Source organism: Daktulosphaira vitifoliae, unplaced genomic scaffold (genome assembly GCF_025091365.1).
Source record: "Daktulosphaira vitifoliae isolate Bord-2020 unplaced genomic scaffold, ASM2509136v1 Scaffold_5, whole genome shotgun sequence".
NCBI classification, from domain to species: Eukaryota; Metazoa; Arthropoda; class Insecta; order Hemiptera; family Phylloxeridae; genus Daktulosphaira; species Daktulosphaira vitifoliae.
In genome coordinates, this window is record NW_026099576.1 from 11,935,743 (window position 1) to 11,957,544 (window position 21,802).

The following is a 21,802-nucleotide window of genomic DNA, read 5'->3' on the forward strand; positions in this document are numbered from 1 at the left end:
CATAATTTGTTTTATAACATAATAAAGAGGAGTTACTAAATAACTTAATGCATATGTGCTACTCACAGTATATTTGAACAAATTGTTAATATTAACATTGCAATCAAAATTTACTTAAAGATATACATTAAAGTGTTAACTCAGCTTTATAGTAACTGCTACTTAACAAAAAAAGATAAAATTGGGTTAAACCTTGACCATAATAAATCTATAAATTAATGTGTATTGGTACATAGCACTATTTTATATTATAAAATTTGTAATAGATATTTCCGGCATTTTGCCAAATGTTCATATTAAGCTCTTTCATGGTAGTTATGACGTTTTAACCTTTAAAGTTTTCTAGAAAATAAAAATAAATTACAAAATTCCTATGAAATAATTTATTATAGATTTAGTAACTATATTAAAACATAATTTTTTTTTTAAATTATCCGTTACATACTTGTAAAGGTATTCTTTAAATACAATACACATTATTCAAATTAGTTGCAGATGCATACTTGTAAAAACATTAATTTGTTGAAACATTTTAATATAAATAAGTGAAAAAAAAAAATTACTATATAAATGGTTGTAAAAATGGTCAATCTTACAGTTTTTTTAACCATTTTTAGATTTCTTTGTGTCTCTAGAATATATCGTTAAATTTAAAAATCCTGAGTAAAGGATACAAGAAATTATACGAAAAGACGGTTACACAGCATCTCTACAGGTATTTATGAAGTACATTGTTATACAGATGGTTTTCAATAACAGGTGATTCCCTTGTACACGCCCCCCTCATCTCTCGTCACAAATAAGAAAAAATTCCAAGAACATATTTCCAACGGTGTACAGTTGAATGTTTTAACAATAAACAGGACCCAACCCAAGGGATAAGTGGCTATGGCTCAACAGAGGCGCCGAATATTTATGAATTTGGTGTTCCGGTTTTGAATGAAAAGTTAAAATTGACCCAAGAATCAAATCTAAGACGTATTATATTTAATCTCAGAACAACATTTTCTCACGAAATACTATGTAAAAATAGACATATTGACCTCATCTTTATCTATAATGAAAGAATAAAAATCAATATATTTCCGTTACAAATACAATATAAATGACGGTTTGACATTACGATTACCTATTAAGAAAAATTGAAGTTGAAGGAATTTATTTATTCTTTTTTTAACTATTGTAATATTGTTTAGGTAGTTAAAATACTCGTTTAATATTTTTTACAATTCGTCACATCTTAAATTTATTTTGCCTTATTTTAGTAGCATTCTGGAAGAGATACTGAGTGTTTAGTAAATAAGGAAACAGGTCAGTTGTTACAAACAATAAGAACAATAAAAACCCGTTTCTTTACATACTGAACATTCTACGAGATTATACCAGATAAAGTATCTCATTTTTTTCGCTCAAAATCTATCTATCTAATAGTAAAATTTTAAGTAAATAATTAGATCGTTATATGAATTTCGTGAAGCAAAGTGGAGGTACAACCTCCCTAAGCTACATCATTCCATTGTTAAGTTGTACTTACAAGGCCTCTTGAGGAGACTATATAAATCATAAAACAGTCACATGAACAAACTCAAAAAAAATATTGCAAGTAAAAATTTTTATATTTTAAATTTGGTATTTTAAAGTACGGTTGAATAAAATATTTTTTTTAGTAAATTAAAAAATTTGGTAGATTGCTTTTAGTTAAACTAGTAGTTACTAATATATTTATAATTAGACTTTAGGATATGTTTGTTTTATTTTATTTCAATAAATAATACATATTACAATGTTTTTTTGTATTCTTTAAGTTATATGATGCTTTTTAAATATACATGAAGTAATTTTCATATTCATCTTTTATATTTTATAAGGGTGGTGTCAACTGTATGTATTTTTCAAACGGCAACATATATAATTCAGTAGTTTATCTATTGGATAATGATTGAATAAAGAAAATTGCTATCAGTATTTCTGAAGTTATTATCGTTTAAATTAATGGCTGTAGATAAAACGCAGTATTGCTATTTTGATTACTAGACATTTCTTGGTCACACTTCTCCTCCCGCCAAGGTATAAATTTATTAATTTTTGAAATATTGGTCTAAAAGGTGTTATCTCCAAGTTATATTCTTATTCATATCATTAAATTCTATCTATTAAATAAACTAGTTAGTTATGTATGTTACCATTTGAAAAAATAAAGTTGACACTCTTATAAAGTATAAGGCATAAACATAAAAAATACTTTATGATTGTTTATTTAATTCAAACATGCACCTTAAAAAAAATTTCAATTATTGTTTCATTATTTAATTAACTAATTGGATGATGATAAATGGAATCACTCTGTACATTTAATTAAAAGTTTCAAATATATTTGAATAATTAGTAGAAGTAATTGATAACTATAAGGTTGTTCAGTAAGTAAGGAAACGAATTTCTATTTTTCTCATTGTTTTGTAACAATTGAACTGTTTTCTTACTTTTTTAATACTTTGTATAATTAAAATATTTTCCTAATTTTACTTATATGTTGTTGTTAATTTTCAAGAGGTTATATCATATCAAGTAACAAAAAAAAGATAACCCTACTAAAAATTATATCATTCTAACATTTTAGATGAACACATACATATACTCGTCTATTTTGTGGACTTAATTTATAGTATATTTTACTTGTTAGTCAAGTGGTGTTAATATTTTGTGGTAAGGATGAACAAATTTTTTTAAATAACTAAAAGAGTTACTCTTACAAATTTTATATTTGAGGCGTGTAGGGTCAAGTTTCGAGATCTAAGTTTCAATAAGTTTTTTCCTGAAAAAATAAAATTTCATTTTTTCATTGACAAGTTATATTTTTGGGTATTCATAGGTTAAATTATTGAATAGACAATAAACTTTTTTTTTTTTGAATGCTTTTTGTGAAAATTCAATAAAAAGCCTATGTATAGAAACAGTTGGGAAGAGACGATCCATACATAAAAAATTTTATTTTCAACTGGATTTTTGAAATTTTTTTGAAACGACTGCGTTTTTCTAACCCTTATTAAAACTCTTGAAATTTACTTTAATACTAAATAAAAATTTTGTACGTATACAGGGTGTTCAGTAAGTGTTTGTAACAATGAGAACAATAGAAACCCGTTTCCTGACTTACTGAACACCCTGTATATTGTACCATGATAAATAGGTCGTCAAAGAAAAAAAAAAAACAACTTTATTTTCAATTAAACAAATAATTTAACGAGCATTTAATATTTTAATTATATTTTAAAACATAGAAATAGTGACTTAACAAATATACAAATTAATGTGAAATTTAATAGATTGGCAGCGAAGCGTTTTTTATCATAGTAATGTTAATCACTGTCAAATATCATCTATACAAACTATGCTGTGACTCTATTTGGAGTCTGGATTATCATCTGGATTTTTTTTATTGTATTAATAAAAAACTGAATGATGAGTTAAAATACATTTTAAAAATTAAAACCAAGACTTTTTTGTAAAATCAATATTACTTTTTAGAATTATTTTGTTAAAATACTGGCAACACTAGACATAATATTGATAATAACATGTTATCCTTACTGATAACGAATAGCCGGATATGGGTTATTGAAAAAGTTTTTTATAAGTATTAATTAATTCTTTTTGTATTTTATTTATTACGCCCTTTATCAAATTAAAGTTTATTAAATTGCTTAAATATAGGTATCCGAGCATTTTTAACAAATTTAAACAAAATGAAGAAAATTGCAATTTTTGGTAGTACAGGAATGACTGGTCTCTGTACTGTAGAAGCAGCTCTAAAGCAAGGTAATTTTTAACAATGTTGAGAAGGAACTAGTTCCAAAAGGAACGGATTCCTGGAACGAGTTCTTTTTGAAGGAACGATGCTAGGAACTGCTTCCTTTTAAAATAAAGGAACGAGGAAAATGAACAAATTCCATTTTTTAAGGAACGTGAACGGAAATTACAGTTCCTAAAAATTTTTATAAACATGTTTTAGTGTAGTTTTCTTCGTATCTAGACATTAAAATATTATGGTATTTTTAGTTGACTTTTGACAATGGAAGTCCCCTATATACCCAGCCGAGATCGTAGGCTGTTTAAATGAATCAATTGACTATAGATAGAGTTATTATCACATGTAGGTATACAGTAAATATTTAATATATGTGTACATATATTAAATAATGCACCGAATATTATCGTCGTTTCTTGTTAACTAATTTATGTTAAAGGTTTTGGGTTTTCTGATTTATTATTTCTAACTTATATGTAGACAATAGACATTGGTCGCGTTGACACAAGTCGTTAGCATTTACTACCTGCTTATAAATATAATTTTCGAATACTTTTAGATAAGGAATACTACAAATTTGTTTTGTATTCGACTGCTGATGAAAATCATTGATGACCGTTATCATGATCTCATTGCCACAATTTTTTAAATAACTTATAAAAGGAACGAAGAGTGGAACGAGTTCTTATTTTGGAGGAACTGGATCTGGAACAAGTTCCTTCTTAATATAAAGAATTAGGATCTGGAACGAGTTCATATTTTAGAAAATGAACGGGGAACGGAACGAATTCCATTTAAAAAGGAACTTTCCCAACACTGATTTTTAATAATAATATTGTCATATAATAATGATAACATTTTAATATAATATTGCCACAATATGGTTAGTTAACATGATGCTTAATTATAAAAAAAAATATATTTATATATATATATACTCATATCTTAACTTGGAAATATGGATACATCTATAAATATAAATCAAGTGTAGTTAGATAACTAATTGCCAGTAGTTCTTCAATAAATACTAGTTATAACTATTACAATCTTTGTCAACTAGATTATGTATGATAATTACTTAATTAATTTAATTTTAATATGTTATGCTAAATACAAGTTTTAAAATTTGTTACAATTTATTTATAGGTCTAGAAGTAAGAGCATTAATAAGAGATCCATCTCGTTTACCAGAATCATTAAGAAATCAGATAGAAGTCATTACTGGTGATGTACTAGTTACAGAAGATGTTGATAAGACAGTTGAGGGAAGAGATGCTATTGTTGTTACTTTGGGCACACGAAATGATTTGAGTTAGTAAATAATTTCCAGTGTACCTTAAATATATAATATGTATATAGAGATAAAATTAAATTATCTATATAATATAATATAATCTATAATTAAGTTATCTCTATAATATGTTATTCATCCATAAAAATTAGGTCCAACTACAATAATGTCAGACGGATTAAAAAATATTTTATCTGCTATGAAAAAAAATAATGTAAAAACAGTTTCAGTTTGTTTATCAAGTAATAACTATTTTTTATTTTTGTTTAAATTATTTTAAGTGGTACTTCTTTTTTTAGCATTTTTATTTTATGAGAAGTCTAAAGTACCAGCAATGTTTCATGGTATAAATGATGACCATGAACGTATGTTACATCTATTAGAGTCCTCCGAAGGATTAAACTGGATAGCTGTTATGCCACCTCACATAGCAGATACCCCATCTGGGGATTATAATGTTGAAATTGGTTCATCTCCGGGTCGAGCCATTTCAAAACTCGATTTAGCTAAATTTATGGTAGAATGTCTGATCAAACCAGACTACTATAAACAAAAAGTGGGATTGGCAACCAAAGTAACTTCACCATAAAGTTATTTTCAAATTACCAAAATACACTTGTATAATATGTAAATAAATATAAGTTTAATATTGTATTGTACATGTAAGAAGCTATTGTTTTTTTTCAGTTTTCATTAAAAACAAAATGTGGAATGGGAAAAAATCACTAATATATAAAACTGTTAGATATGTTATAGAATTAAAGAATATTGGATTTATTTGAAATACAGATGAATACATTGAGTTTTAATTTATTTTTTATTTTCCCTTCTTCTTCTTCTTAAATTGTCCTTTTCGGTGTTGCAACCTAGGTGCGTTTTCATTTGGTTGAATCTGAGCTTTGGGTTGAGCAGCAATATTTTTAATGTTGCTAAAAATATTTTAAGCCATTATATATGTTGAATAATTTATTCAAATTAAAGTTTTCAATAAATTTGGAAATGCTTAATTATAATACCTCAAATCAAATATAGAAGCTACTAATTATTTTTTCCTAAATATTTTGTAAAGATCACTTTAATAATTTAATGCATATTTTGTAATAAAAATAAATACACTTTTTTTTTTAATAAGTGTAAAGGTACTACCCTTAAAAAATGTTGTTTCCAAACTTATTGAATACTTAGTATATAATAATTAATCAATAAGTGATTAATTTTTTTTTAGTAATTGATCTAATTGTTATCATCAAATATTATTTAATAAATTATAATTAATATTTTTAAAGATTATAAAAAGAAATTTTTTTTTTTTTTTTGAAGAATATTTTTTTTATGTATTAACCATATAAACTCACTATTTTTCTGTAGCTTCACTGCTAGCACCTTGTGTTCCTTTTCCAATTCCAGTATCTTTATTCCTTCGATCCTTTTTCTTACGATATCCTGTACGTTCATGCCTTGGTAACCAGCGTTCAGGATTAGGTGGAATGTCAGGGTTAAAATCTTTAGGTAGTATTATTTTTCTCTTTTTTTTGCGTTTCTTTTCCATTTCTGTTTTATGAACACTAAATAATTGGAAGAATACATTATTTTATAGAACTAATAAAATATAATTGAGTAAAAAAAAAAACAATACAATCTGTTTAATAGTTACAGAAATTGATTTTATACTAGAATAAATATCTTGAAATTGTGATATAGGGAATATTTTTGTCATTTCTAGTAACACATATTTCTTGATTTATGAGTTATTAAGTTCCAAAGTATAACTCTTATGCCTTATAACAATATGGACTCTATTTTTTATAATAGTAACATATTTTTTTTACTAGTTATAAAGTTAAAATAATGTTTATATCTTTATTAGATACATAATGTGTATTATATATACAATAGATGCAACAAAAAAATACTTAATAATTTTAAATAAAGAAATATACAAAGTGATTTTTTAATATTAACCAACCGATTTTTCTTAAAATAATAATTTGTTTAGAATTTATTTTATAACAACTGTTAGTTACGTATTTATATGTTACAAAATATTTATGTTCAACTCTTATGTTTTAGAGGAATGTCAACTTTATTTTTTAAATAGCAATATACTTATTTAATTTGCTTATAAAATAAGAAATGTTATAATTAAGAAAATGACTGGTTGAAAACAACTTATGGACAATTATTTAAGGAGTTATTAACAATTTAAAGTATTCACTGGAGGGTGGCACAAGTGCAGTTATTTTAATCAAAAGACATTTCTCATTCCTCCTTCCATTTATAAAAATGTTAATAATTCTTGAAATACTGCTTTAAAAGTTGTTATCAATCATTTATTTTCATAGTTACTTAATTTTCTATTTAATAAGCAAGTTAAATATATACTAGGCTCCGCCTAGCTGAGGCTCCTGAACCTGGAGCCCTACGAGCCTTACGCGCCTACGGCGCGTAAGCCTCTTTGAGCCCTCATCATAAGTAGGCCACTGATTCCGGTAGGGGTACCCGGCTATGCTGGGCACGATAAGTGTTTTGCAGAAAAAATATTACATTAGAATCAGTGTAACAAAAATATATTAAAAATGTTATTATTAAAATCAGGAAAATTCAAAAAGAGAATATAGTAAAATGTATTGGGTATAAGGTTGACGTTTGAGGTATTCCCTTTAGGCCTATTCAAAAATTATTTTAGGAGGGTATTTAATATTTTTTACTTTGTTAAACATGTTATACAATTTTTTTTGCTAAAAATTAAAGTAATGATGAAAAAAAAGGACATTAGGTCCTTATTTATTAGAAGTTGCCTAAAAAAATATTGATAGCGTTGGATCAAGGGGAGCCCATATCTTACTTAAATACACCCTTGGTATACACAATAATTATTAATATTCTAATTATAATAATTGTTTATATTATAGAATAATTAAAAAAAAATTCAGCAGGTTATTATACGTAGGACTATGTAAAAAATTTAATTTTAATAAAAATATTGGTAACTGCGATTTAACGTTGGGCAGCATAGTTGTTATAGATGAATCCCAATTTAAACGATAAACTAATAGACTCATACTATGTGCAAATGCAAAATAGTGTTCTAATAAAAATACATATTACACCACATAATTAAGGTTCATAATAAACGTATGAGCAGAAATGAATCACTGCGCATATAAAAACCATGCGCGTGGGAAAAAAAAAAAAAAAGCTCGGTAAAACGGTAAAAAATAAACGGATTGAATAGATTTTTTTACCATAAATCAGGAATGTCATTGGGCGGGTCTGATGAAAATTTCAAACCTTAAGTCGTAAAACGGTCGCTGGCGAGCGGCAAAAATTTTCCGACGTTCGACAATAATTTTCCTGGAGTCTGGTGAATGAGTACTTTCGTTGAAAAAAAATTTTTGAAAATCCGAGCACGCTAAGTAATTTTCTTAGAAAAGTGTTTTTTTCCTTGTTCTATTATATAATAAGACGTTGCCATTTGTATAAGGGATAAACATAAAAAAAATATTTTATAACAGATAAATAGAGATATATGTATTTATCAGATGCTAAAAAAAAGTAATTCTAAAAAAACTATTATTATAAGAGAAAATGAGAGACTAATAATAAAGGAATCATTCTGTATGAAATTAAAATAATTGTCGACGTTATTAAAACTTTAGGGAAAATGAGGTTATTAAGGAAAATTAATTGTTGTGAAAATATAATTTATTTTTAACCTATATTGTATATATATGGTTTTTAACACTAAGATTAAAAGAAGCTAATATATTGAGATCAAGGTTCTTTTAAAATTATTGTTATACAATAAGTTTGAAGAATTGTATTAAGCTGTGATACTTATAATTAAAAATGAAAAATGATTCATTTTTTACCCAGCAGTGTCCGGTTTTAGATTTGATTTTTTTATTAATTTTGACCCCATCATCCAATTTGTGTTTTCAAGTACATCTATGTCTGCATCTTGTAGATCTAATGGTGGAAGTTCTTTACTGTATTTTTGGGCTTTCACTGGATCAAACTATTAATATTAAAGTTTTAACATATATATATATATATATATAAAGATATTATTTTATATAAAATAATAATAAGATATATAAGTTAATTAGTTAAAAATTGTGTGAATTTAAATAAATATCAGTATGGTTTTTTTTATAATCAATTACAAAAATGAATAAAAATAGGTTTTTCTAGTTTTTATTTATAGAAATTAAGTATTTAAGTAAAAAAATAATTAGTAAATATTAGATACATGGTAATCTACCTGGGCATAAGCTATTATTAGTTGAGCTAAACATTTTTTATTTGATGGATTTAGCTCCAATAGATGAGATAAACGTTTTGCTGCTTCTTTAGGATCTTGTTCACGTAATAAGAGTTTTGCAAGTTGCTTCAGTAAAATTGTAGTTTTCAAATTATCTAACTTTATATAAAATTTAAAAATTATGAGACATTGTTTTTAAAATGTATGTTTAAAATGCACTACCTCTTTCTGGCTATACCATGATAATGTTTCATTAAACAAATCAGTTGCTGCTTTAACATTTCCAAGATTCAAATACAATGTCACAAGAGTACTAACAATTCCAAGTTTATATTTTAAATTTCCAAGATTTTCAAGTAATTCACAAGCTTCTTTAAGAATGTTCTGAATAAAAAAAATTACAATTTGCAATAAAACATCTTTTAATTTTAATATTAGCTCTTAAATATTTTTGCAAATGTATACCTGGATTAGTAACAGTTTAACAGCAGTTAAAGTACAGTTAAGTTTATCGGAAGGGTTTTTTTGTTGATAAATAAATTTTTTCAAGACTTCAAGAGCTTCTATATTTTTATTTTGGCGCCATAACATAAAAGCTCTGATAATAACAATATTTTCAATCAAATCAGGGTAATTTTTTTCAATTGAATCACACATTTGTACACATTGTTCAAACTAAAACAAATCAATTATCCAAAAATGTTATGAAATTATTAAAAAAAACAGAAGTTTATAATACATATAACCATTTATGATCCATAAAAAATTCAAATAGCTAAGAATAAAATATTAAAAATATATATTGTATATGTGTTTAATTTATTAAAACTACTTAAAATTAATATAATTTTGTTATATTTTTAATTTTAAAAGTAATAAGAAATATACTTGATTAGTAATTAAAGCAAAACGACAATGATTCAAATTAATCTTCTTCAATTGCCATGTATTTAGTTTTAAAGATAATTCATCAGACAAAGTTGATTTGAGTTTTTTTTTTGAGTCAAATACATTATGTTCTCGATTTAATACAACAAGGTTGTTTGAAGCAATAGCTAGAGATCCAATATCTTTAGGTTTGTTTTTCAACACATCAGAGTATTCAGTTTGTGCTTCTTTGTCAGAACCCAATTTTTGAAGACAATAAGCATTTTGAACTCTAAAACAAAAAAAATTATTTTAGTAAGAAAATTATGAAAGTTCAATGAATTTTATTTGGTTAATAAAACTTAGCAGTTATTAATATTCATAAAAAAAAAAAAACTGAAGAGATTTTATAATTATGTAATATTATTAATATTATAATTAAAGAGTTTTATAAGCCAGTTAAATATTATAAATAAATATAAATTATTGTGTATACAAATAAGTACATCCATTAAAGAATTATCCTATATCCTCAAAGGATATTTCGTTTTGGTTCATATTGACATATAATTTTCTAAAAATTTTCTACCACTTAAATATTTTTTTATAATAAATGTTTTATGTTGTAGGGGAGTCTTTTAATTAATAAAAAAAACATATCATAATATCAGTTTAGCCAAAATTATTATTAAAAAAAAAGGGCAATAAATTATAAAGTGTGTAGTACAGTACAAAATGTTATAATTTTATACCTAGCACTATAAAACATTTTATACAAGTTTTATAATAAATCTTAAAATAAAAAAGTATACTTTATAGCAGTCAATTCTTCATTTATTTCTTCTTCTGTAGCTTCTTCTTCTTCTAAAGTATTCCTACACATTTTAGCTGCTTGATCAAGTAAATTTTGTGCTTTAATTAAATCACCTCTTTCAATTAATACACACGCAATATTATATAAAAATTCATAAGTATTATCAGGTTTCACGTTTGGAACATCACATTTTTTCTAAAATATAAATAACACAAATTTAATTAACTGTAATATCTATTGTAAGAAGAATATTAATTAAAAAAAAAAAAAACAATCTTTTAAAGCCCCTTCAATAAACATTAATGCAACAGTTTGAAAATTGTTTACATCTATTAACTATAAAATATAAAATTTAATTTTTAAATAAATTTTATAAAAGAATCTAGAGAAAAATAAATATGTGAAGTGTAGAAGTAAAATAATATATGAAACTTTAAAAAATAATATTGTAAAATTAACACAATTATTAACATCTACTATTGGAGCTAAATTATATTTTTTAAAATATTATAAAATTTTGGAATAAATTCTTGTATTTATTAGTCATTTTCCTTAGAAACTATAAATCACTTACTTTTAAACAAAGAATAATTTTTAAAAAACTCATTGTTTAAAATAAAGAAAATTATGTTTAAGTATTTTAACTTTTTTGAGTTTGTTGATTTCATTAAAATTATTATATTCATATAGGTTAAAATCATATGTGGATTTGGATTATTATTTAAGTTCATTATTGAAATAATGAACGTTAATTTTCTTACAATAACATACTTATCATTACACTTTGAATTTATGAAGATGATTTACTATATATTATCATTATGCATACTGTTGTCAAAGTAGAAACATATAAATAAAATATTACTAAGATAAAAGTTTATATTAAAACCTTCAATAATAGTTTATTTGTGAATTTAGTTTAGTTTAATTATCTATTAACTCAAGAGATAAAAGAACATCAAAATAATTTTTGTAATAAATAAGATAAGATAAAAATATTTTCAAAAAAACATTATAATTTATTCTACTTTTTATATTGTAATGGATCAAATGGAAAAAAGTATACATAGTTATCATAAATACATTGTAATGAATAATGAAATTACCTCTCCTAATTTTGAAAGTTGGGAAATTACAGCTGTAAGATTAGTCTCTCTTTCATTTGTGAAACTGTCTTTACTTTGCTTAATAATATCCCGATATAAATCAAAACACTTATTAAATCTAAAATTTAAAACATAATTAAAAACGATAACTGTGGTTTAAAAATTAAAAATATTTACTTTTCCAATTTGTATAAAATTTGAGCTTTTAGTTCTTTAAAATTATCTTCCAATTCAGTTTCTTCATTAATTATTTGCAATGCTTCTTCTGGTCGATTTAGGCGATAAAGACAGTATGATTTTTCAAAAGCAAAAGTCCTAAATTTAATAAAATAGATACATAATCAAAATTAAAACATTAATAGTTATAAACCTTACTGTTTTGATTCGTGTTTAAGAATAAAATTATATGCATCTTGAACTTCATTCAAATGAACCAAACTTACAACCTTAGCCTGAATTAATGATATTTCTTCTGGATATTGCGGTATATCTAATAAAAAATGTATAAAATATAGTAGAAAATAATGAGTTGCGCAATGTAAAATGATTTAAAGAAATATTTACGTTTTTCAGCAAGTTTTATTATTCTCCTATACTCTTCAGCTGAAGAAAATTTTTCGATATCCGAAAATACCGAATTCAAAATAGAAACTTTTGACATTTTCAATTTGATTCAGTTTTAAAACATTGTAAAAATTATTTCACTAAATACAAAAATAGAAAATTAAAGTCTAGTATATGTAGAACTAATGTTACATACATTATCATTTGGTTTTTATTATCAATTAATTTTGATGACGACTTATCATGTTATCCTATCACAGGTTCATGGTACTATATTCTAACCATGGTACACTACAAAATACTTTTTTCATTTACCAATTTTTTTTTTAATTTGGTGTCATTAAAAGTTGTAATTTTGAAGTTTTTTTAATGATGAATTATCTTATTAAATTAACAGCAATGATCTTAAAAAATCAAATAATCTTGATGGAATATTTTTTTTTAATATACAGATATAAGGTTGAGTATGAATAAAATGGTTGAAGTATTGTCAATATAATTTAAAGTTCATGCACAAAAAACATTACTAAATTAGAATGAAAGCATAAGATATGTATCTTTTTTATATACTTGTCGCCTTCAAATTTTCGTAAATTTTCATTTTTTGTTTTATTTTATGCCAATTTAGATATAGATAAAGATTTAGGTGAACGTAATATATTAGTAAACATATCAAATAAATATTAGTATAATAATCATATATTTTGTAATTGAGTATTTATGAGAGATATTTGCATTTAAACCTAAATATAAATAAAATTAATTGTATTGATTACTTATTACTTATTTTATCAGTCATATTAATTTAACCGAAATGCTAAACATTAGATTTCGAGATTTCACTAAATTTTATCTACTTGTAACTTAATAGGAATCATTGTTAACAATTAAGTTCAATGATAGTCAAGATTAATGAATTTTTTTTTAGTCACTTTGTTATGATTTTAATTGAGATTTGATCACTATGATTTTAGTTTATCTTTAAACTTTTAGCCTTAATTGAGTTTTTACTATTTTAAAATAACCGTTATTATTAACTGTCTTTTACTTAAATGGGGGACTTTATTATCATTTTTATAGTTTTTACTAGAATTTAAGATAGTGGTCAAACTAAAAAAACATGAACATTAATACAGTGATGAGTTATTTACTAAATTTTAGATTGACTGGTTTTTGATCAAATTCAAATTCTTTGTGGGACTTTAAAAAAAAAAAGTCGTGATTTAAGTTTTTTGATTAAGTTTCTGGTTTCTTAATTTATATTTATATCAAAAACAGTTTATGAACCGGTTCTGGTTGTTACGTTTTACTCGAACCCATGGGTGGAAGAAGGATTACGAACGCATTTTTTTAAACCTAAATAGTATTTGTGTGTAATTAGTGAGAAAAATTATAGAGCTTTATTTTGATTAAATCAAATGTAATTTTGTGAACGTATATTAGAGGCAACGAAAATAAAGTCGACCGCTGCTCACCTTAACGTTTTTTACTGGGACTAACACCCCCTTTAAACAAAACATAATAACTTCTTTGACTAAGAGCTAAATTGTAAATAATAAACACAAAAATAATCCAAAAAAATAAAAACATTAAGTGCATTTCTGTATATAATATGTAATTATTTATAATATAGTGGAACCTATTATATTAGCACATATTTATTATTAGTTTTTTAGTATGAATTAAAGGGTTAAGTTAAATTATACAATTATAATATAACATAGAAATAAAATGTATCAATAACTTCTTCTAATCTTATTCAAATCTTTTTCTTAATTTTATTAAACACGAAATTTGGCTATCTGATCAAATTCAATATTTTAAGTATTATAAAAATAAAATCGATTTTTAATGTCATTATGTTAAGGCTAAAGTGGAAATATTTTTTATACCTTGAGCACTAAAAAATATCAAGTTATTAAATATACTTAATGTTGGTTAAATATAATGTATAATTTTTTAAATATTTTGGCCATCAATCCAATTATAAAAATCATTGAACATTTTACTAAGGAGAAATCAATCTATAAAACAAATTTTTGTCAACTCAACTCAATTACTAATTGGAATTACCAAAAAAAATAAAATTTATAACTGTTTGAGATATTGCACTGAATTATTAACATCGAAAATTTAAAAAATTATGACGTTGATATGCAATGACCTAAATTGTACTTTAAATGATTTATACAAATTAGACGACTAGAAATCATCAAATTCTGTTTACAAATCTGAACAAACAATACATGAACAATCACATCCCAACTATTTGCGAAAAAATGATTAACTATTATACTTTGGAAAATGCAAAAAACTTTATGAATCGTCTAAAAGAAAAATTCGGACAAGTGGATTTCGTACTGTTCATTATTTTATCATTTATATTGATTATCTTAATCAGCGAAAACCTCTAAAAACATGATTTATATATATATATAATTTTTTTAAAATAACTTATTTTATTTTCTCTTCAGAATTGTCAATTTAAAGATAAAAAAAAATCATATCCTTTAATTTTATATGTAGTCAGCGTTTTTATAAGTAAAATACTTTTTGCAGTAAATAATAATTATGATAAGGATATTATTTTTGGTATTTTTAGTGTTATATATTACTCATTTATCAGTTATTAATTACTTTTTAGAATTATTTTTTATAACTTTTAGATTTAATTTCAGTATATAAGTCCAATGATAAATATTGTCATACCCACGCACCACCGACAGTTTATATTTTAAAATGGTAATAACTTTCGAAAAATGGATCGAAAGTTGTTATCTATCAGTCATTTTCTTTTTTCTTTTTAATTAATTTTTATTATATAAGATATTTAAATAAGTATATTGACACCAAGAAAAATAAAGTTGACGCCTTATAAGGTTTAAGGATTGAATTAATAATAAATAATTGATAAATCAAGAGATACACGACAATAAAAAATACCAAAAATAATTTTCTGATATAATTATTTTAAGAGAAATCGTGAAGCTAGCGTTAATCAAAATTACAGCATATTAAGGGATGAGAATATTTTACATTGACCGCACTCTATTTAGTTATGTATAAAATGTTCAATTTTCCACTTTTACCATAATTTGTATATTCATATATGAAGACTAAAAAAGTCTTCACAAATAAATTATTCTATATACTTCGTGGTTTTTGTGTTGCTTAATATATGGATTAAGGAGTTTGATGATGCAGTTTGTCTTTTGTGAGTTTCTCGAAACATTTTGAAGAATGTACACGGTAGAAAACTAATACAAAGAATGTTGATTAAGGTTGTCGAAAAGCGGTTCTCTGCATCACTAGAGTTTAATTGTTTTTTTTTTTAATAGCGGATGTGAAACTTTAATCGTTTTTGTCTTTCAAATCAATGTAACTTTTCTTAATAAAATTCTATACATGGATTAAGAAATGAAAACAAAATTATTTATTCTTGGATCGTTAGTTTATTTTGTTTTAAATACTTATCTTAAAAAAATAATAAGGTTGAACAAAAACAAATATTACATATACACGATATTACTGTGATATATGTTAACTAATTAAAAAAAGACACGTGTAAAATGTTCAGAATATACACATACATTAATATTACTTTTAGTTTTACAATGTGTAAACAATTTAATGATTAATTAGTAAAAATGTAATAATAATAAAATTGCTAACAAAATGTATTACTTAGATACCCTGGGCTATCTATTGCAAAAAAACTCATTGAATTAAAATTACTAAATAAATTAGCATGTACTAATGAAAGTAATAATAACAAAAATTATAAATAAATCACTGATTAAAATGTCTTAAATATTAAAAGTTATATTCTTAGAACTACAAACTAATATTGGATAAAAAATAACTTTTAATAATTATTTGATCAACAAAAGAAGGTTGTAAAAATACAATATATTTAACAGTAACTAAAAACAAGTAGAATGTTTAACATGGTAAATCAGTCTTGAAAAAAATATCAAAACTCTGTAAGCTATATTTTACAAGTCATAAAAAAAATAAAACTTAACTTATATGTAGCCCAGGGCATAACTTTTATTTATCTATTATAGCACTGCATATGACTATGTGAGTAATTGGTTTATGTTTAATTATCCTAGCACACTCAAAAACAGTTTAACTATTTCAAAAAATATTACAACAATATTAATAATTTAAGACTATCAGTTTCGATTTTTTTTTGTAAATTTACGTATGAACAAAAAAAATCGTTTCAACTTAAGTATATAGTTATAAAATAAAATCAATACATTGTGTTTGATTAATAAACTGCAAAAAAAATCTTATCATTATGGAATAAGTGAAAAATATATCAATTACAAAATTATATAATTATAATAATCTACTTGCCACCATTGTGAATGGATGTGTTATTGAAGTTAATTTAATAACACATGGTATTTTGGCGGATCTGTTTTACAGATCACATTGTTATCTATTGCACTGGTTAAATATAAAATTTATATTTTAGTTGTAGGTAGTAAACTATGTAAATGTTTCCCCTGTTTTTAGTGTTTTACTATGGTAGAATGCTATTGTCTCAGGAGATTGTTGTAGACTGTTGATTTTGTGTCTGAATTAAATGTGAATTCTGGAGCCTTAGTAATGTTAGGGTTTTGACTCCTCGGTTAATGATTTAGTTATGACTTCAATATCTATTACTGGTTTTGAAATAACTACGCTTGATGTTAAATTTATACTGTAAGTGAATATAAATTCTATTAATTTTTTAGTTTATTTTTCGGTTCATTTGTATCTTATGTCTTATCATTATTGTAAAATCGTTTATCACTTTTGTTTGCAATACTCAGTCATATTGGATTATGTCAAGTATAACACTATTTTTTATTTTAAAAAGTTGTAGTTTATGTACTATTATTTTGAATAATTAGTCTATTTTATTAATTTCCGGATTGGTCAATGTTTTAGAATTTTGATAGATGTTCAAAATAATAATTTTAAATGTACAATCATTCCAAAAAAGTAATACAGTTAAAGTAAAAAAAAAAGTCAAATTAAAAATTAAAATTAAAATAATCCGAATTTAATTTGTTTGTACTCTAAATGGTGTTTTTTGAGTGCAAAATATATGAGATAATGACTATAATAGTACTATTAAGTATGTGTATTATGATTTATTATTACTATTTTTGCTTTTGGTATGTAATAATGAATTATCTGTGTGTTAAATGTATACAATATATTAGTGTTTGTCTGTAAGTGTTTTATACATAATTATTTTGAAATACTGTAAATGTTGATATTAAATCTGTATTTGGTCGTGTAAACATTAATTGTCTGTAAACTGTTAATCAATCTTGTCACAGTTATTGAGGTACCGCTAGCTAAATTCTTATAAAAATAAAAAAGGACAATGCTAAAAGAAAAAAACAGTAAGATTATAATAGAATTTTTCATCTGATCTTTTAATTATTTGACTAGGAAAAACTCACCACACCAAAATAATAAATAAATAAAAATAAAATAAAATAAATAAATAAACTAAAATAATAATTAGGCTAAAATCATAAATTGAAATAGTGAGATCACGTGAGTGGGGAATGCCGACGTGGTGTGTAATATAATAATATGTAGGCAATCGACGATATAATTTTTTTTAAATGTGCTCTTAAATTGTGATATAACAACCTAATCTAGACACTGTTAAATAATTAAAATAATAATAATTATAGTAATAAAGGGTACCCCGTGTGATTAAAATTTAGATTTAACAATTAATTTATAATTATGTTGTGTACATAATTGTGTCCATCAAATTACAGGACAAATAATCTTTATAATATACATATATAAATAATTTTTTAAAATAATATTTAGTAGGTCTCTTAATATCTATTTACATTAGACTACAATAACTAAAATACATTAATTAAAGCAATTACATATTTTTTCGATTTTTTAAATATATAAATATACGTTTATAGTAATATAAAAATAATATAAACAAAAGCAATTTTTTAGTTTTGTACAATATTATATGTTTTACCTTTGTACAAAAGAGACCACCTTAATTTATAAAAATATTTGAAAACGGAACTAAAACAAGAATGTTATAAAATTTGTCTTCAAAGTGACTGTACACAACAATGTATAGAATTTAATAATAACCCGTCATAAAATAAGCTTTTTCCGAGCTTTTAATAAAAACAATTATGTATATAATAATAATTAATAAATAAAAACTAAACGTTTGCAGTTTACAGACGCGACAATCAAATAATTACATATATATATATATATTAAATATTTATTCGAGCTGTTCGAGGAAATTTGGAGACCTAAAGTACTCCGGTACGGTGTCGTCCATGCGAGAAATCACTTTGTATATAGACTTTTTCCATGACTGTTCTTGGTCCTTACCGTTTTGAATGGCTACGAAAAATTCGCGTAAAGTTTGTTGTACTACGTACTCGAAATTTCCAGGCGCCTATTTATTATAAAATAAACAAACGTAAATAATGTTATATGATAAACTGTATTTATAATAAAAAAACATCTTTTAATTACTCACCTCGATGTGATTATTGCGATTATAGTGTAAATTAAGAACCCTGTAGATTTCGCTGTCTTTGTTGACATGAATGTCTTCAGACCTTTGCAAACCTTCACTAACTGCCTGTCGAGCGTATTTCTCCATTTGGATGTAATAGAATTCTCTGTAAATTATAATTCATTGTAAATATATACATAATTATTGCACTTTAAGTTGGTTGCAATGTTTTATTAAGCCGTAACGATGCCTATAATGTTTTAAATTCAGAGAATATTAACGAATAAATTCATAATAAAAATCCAATTCTCGTCGGCGTATTGCGCTTTTTATTCGACACTTGACTGATTATAAAGTACGTGTACACCATATAGTTATGTTATATGTTTTAATTAAATTTAGTATAAAGTATTGGTAAAGACGCGAGTGTATGAGAGTAATGAAGAGCCAATCGGTTTTGTCTGGGAGACCACTTCACGCTTAGGTACTTTATATATTTTGTATTATTATAAGTGAATAAAATCTATAGTTTGTTTTTACACTAAAGAATTCCGTTTTTCGTATACTCTTGTCAAACCCAATTGCTTTACAACTATTTTACACGTGTATTTTTATCGAAGATATTCCAACCGGTATGTATAGTCACATGCATTTTGAATATGTATGTAAAAAGAGAAGCTGCGCAATTTTTATTTATTTCAACAAAAATAAATTTTTATACCATCTTTTATAATTTGAGATGATATATATAGAAATTTTTTACTTTTTAAATTGCTTGAGTGTTTCACGCAGGGTTATGTTAATATTGTTATAGCCGTAAGAAAATGTTTTGAATTTGTATTACAACCTAATACCCCACCTATGACTATTCGTTTACGCTAATTATAATCTGTACTCGGTATTTCAGATCTATGTATATTAACGGTTGGCGAAAAGAAAAACTTGCTAAATAAAGTGTAAGCCATTGAGATTACTGCAAAAGAAAAATGAAATAATTAAGCATACAGTTCATTTTTTCATAGAACGTTTTATGAAAGTATTCCATATAATGGTAAGTAACTTGACTATATTACATTATTAAATATATATTTTACTGAAGCAGTGAAATAATATTACGGAAAGTATTATTGAGGGAGTGAAACACTTAAGTGTGCAGGTGCTTTCGAAAATATAGAACGTTACCCGCATACGGAGATCGATGCGAAAAGAAAGCTAGAATTAATTTAACACCCACATGCTAAACTTTTCTTCGTGTTTTATCAACCGTGAGTTAAATATAATATTGTATGCATTTATACAATTTTTTCGCGGTTCGATTGCAAAACTAGTTTTATTCAGTACTTTCGACTTATATTTAAGTTTCCACCGTAAAGTATACCGCATTTGCATAATTATAGTATAATTTACCATAATTCTACTAAGATTTTTTATTTGTCTTTAAATCGTTAAGGAAGTATTTTTATTTTTGTTTAATGATGACGATACCAAAAAGTTATAAATTACTAAACTTGGATCAAAACTAAATAATGTATTAAAACTGCATATTACCTAAAGTTGGAAAACCATTTGACTAGTTGTGCGGTGTTGTTCTTGTTGAACTTAATATCTGGAAAATACATCTTGAGGATAGCTGAACTAGGATAGCGTACCCAGAAGAACATCAATTTGGCTTTACGCAAGTGCATTGGTGTCAGGGTAGACGAGTAAACATAACAGTTATGGAAAAATGTCTATTAATATTTAATGTACGACAAAAAATATTTCGTCGTTAATTCAATGAATGTTTATTACATATTATTAGTACAAACAAATACGAATAAAAATATTGTTCAAGGATATTGCTTTTAAATCTTAGAGTTGCTTTCGTCTAAGTAATGCGATTATTCGCGCAAGTTTTACTTCTTTTATAGGACTTCATCGCGCATTTGTTTATGTAATATAATTTTCTGAGGCTTCTCTCTGTTCTCTTTGTAACGAAAATCCCTTAATTATTGAATATATTTATTTTAATTTTGGTTTCTTAATTCTAGAATTCACTTTGAATAATATAAATTTTTTTAATATAAATTAAAAGGCGAATACTTATAGTAAAACTTTGACACTATTAAATAATACAGTATTTTTATATCGTAATATTACTAAGAAAGTTTAATAAAAAAAACGTTTTTCTTAAAAAAATGTTTTCAAATGATTGAAGGAAAATGTAATTTAATATTAATGTGGAATGACAATGTAATGTGACACTATGTCAATAAACTGCTTTGTTTTTTGATAAGGGTACAAATAAATAATATATATTTTTAGATTATAGTTCGCATGAAACATGCACCTAACATTAATAGTTGTCAAACTTCTTACGGAATAAATAAGAGGATATCCTAATGATTGGCTTTTTACCTTGCTTTTAGATACTTAATACTAAAAGATTTATTTAATATACTTATTGTCATATTGATACCCTATTTATTTTTTAGACCTATAATATTTCTATGATATCATTGAAATGCGTTTGTAATGATAATTATTTGTAATAATAATAATAAACAAAATACTTAATGTAAAAAT

The 21,802-nt window shown here is 24.4% G+C and overlaps 3 protein-coding genes across 3 annotated transcripts in view; 1 reads left to right on the top strand and 2 right to left on the bottom strand.

Moving 5' to 3' along the window:
• Positions 1 to 2,606: 2,606 nt before the first annotated feature.
• LOC126906640 (flavin reductase (NADPH)) lies at positions 2,607 to 5,905 on the top strand. Its single transcript, XM_050687339.1, has 6 exons — positions 2,607 to 2,703; positions 3,712 to 3,816; positions 4,952 to 5,116; positions 5,249 to 5,338; positions 5,396 to 5,723; positions 5,784 to 5,905. Exons 2-5 carry the CDS (start codon positions 3,744 to 3,746, stop codon positions 5,683 to 5,685), a joined length of 618 nt encoding a protein of 205 aa, XP_050543296.1. The 5' UTR covers positions 2,607 to 2,703; positions 3,712 to 3,743; the 3' UTR covers positions 5,686 to 5,723; positions 5,784 to 5,905.
• On the bottom strand, positions 5,847 to 12,910 carry LOC126906623 (signal recognition particle subunit SRP72). Its single transcript, XM_050687300.1, has 12 exons — positions 12,712 to 12,910; positions 12,523 to 12,637; positions 12,325 to 12,462; positions 12,148 to 12,265; positions 11,040 to 11,236; positions 10,249 to 10,519; positions 9,826 to 10,035; positions 9,583 to 9,744; positions 9,361 to 9,519; positions 8,969 to 9,114; positions 6,452 to 6,661; positions 5,847 to 6,025 (listed from the first exon to the last, which is right to left on the bottom strand). Exons 1-12 carry the CDS (start codon positions 12,806 to 12,808, stop codon positions 5,914 to 5,916), a joined length of 1,935 nt encoding a protein of 644 aa, XP_050543257.1. The 5' UTR covers positions 12,809 to 12,910; the 3' UTR covers positions 5,847 to 5,913.
• A 5,215-nt stretch (positions 12,911 to 18,125) lies between these two features.
• LOC126906620 (homeobox protein prospero-like) overlaps positions 18,126 to 21,802 on the bottom strand; it is a 33,178-nt gene continuing 29,501 nt past the window's right edge. Inside the window, exons 3-5 of the mRNA XM_050687298.1 lie at positions 20,786 to 20,940; positions 19,259 to 19,403; positions 18,126 to 19,174 (exon numbers count right to left, since the gene is read on the bottom strand). Coding sequence (XP_050543255.1) covers positions 18,995 to 19,174; positions 19,259 to 19,403; positions 20,786 to 20,940 — 480 coding nt within the window. The 3' untranslated portion in view covers positions 18,126 to 18,994. The remainder of the gene's footprint in view (positions 19,175 to 19,258; positions 19,404 to 20,785; positions 20,941 to 21,802) is intronic.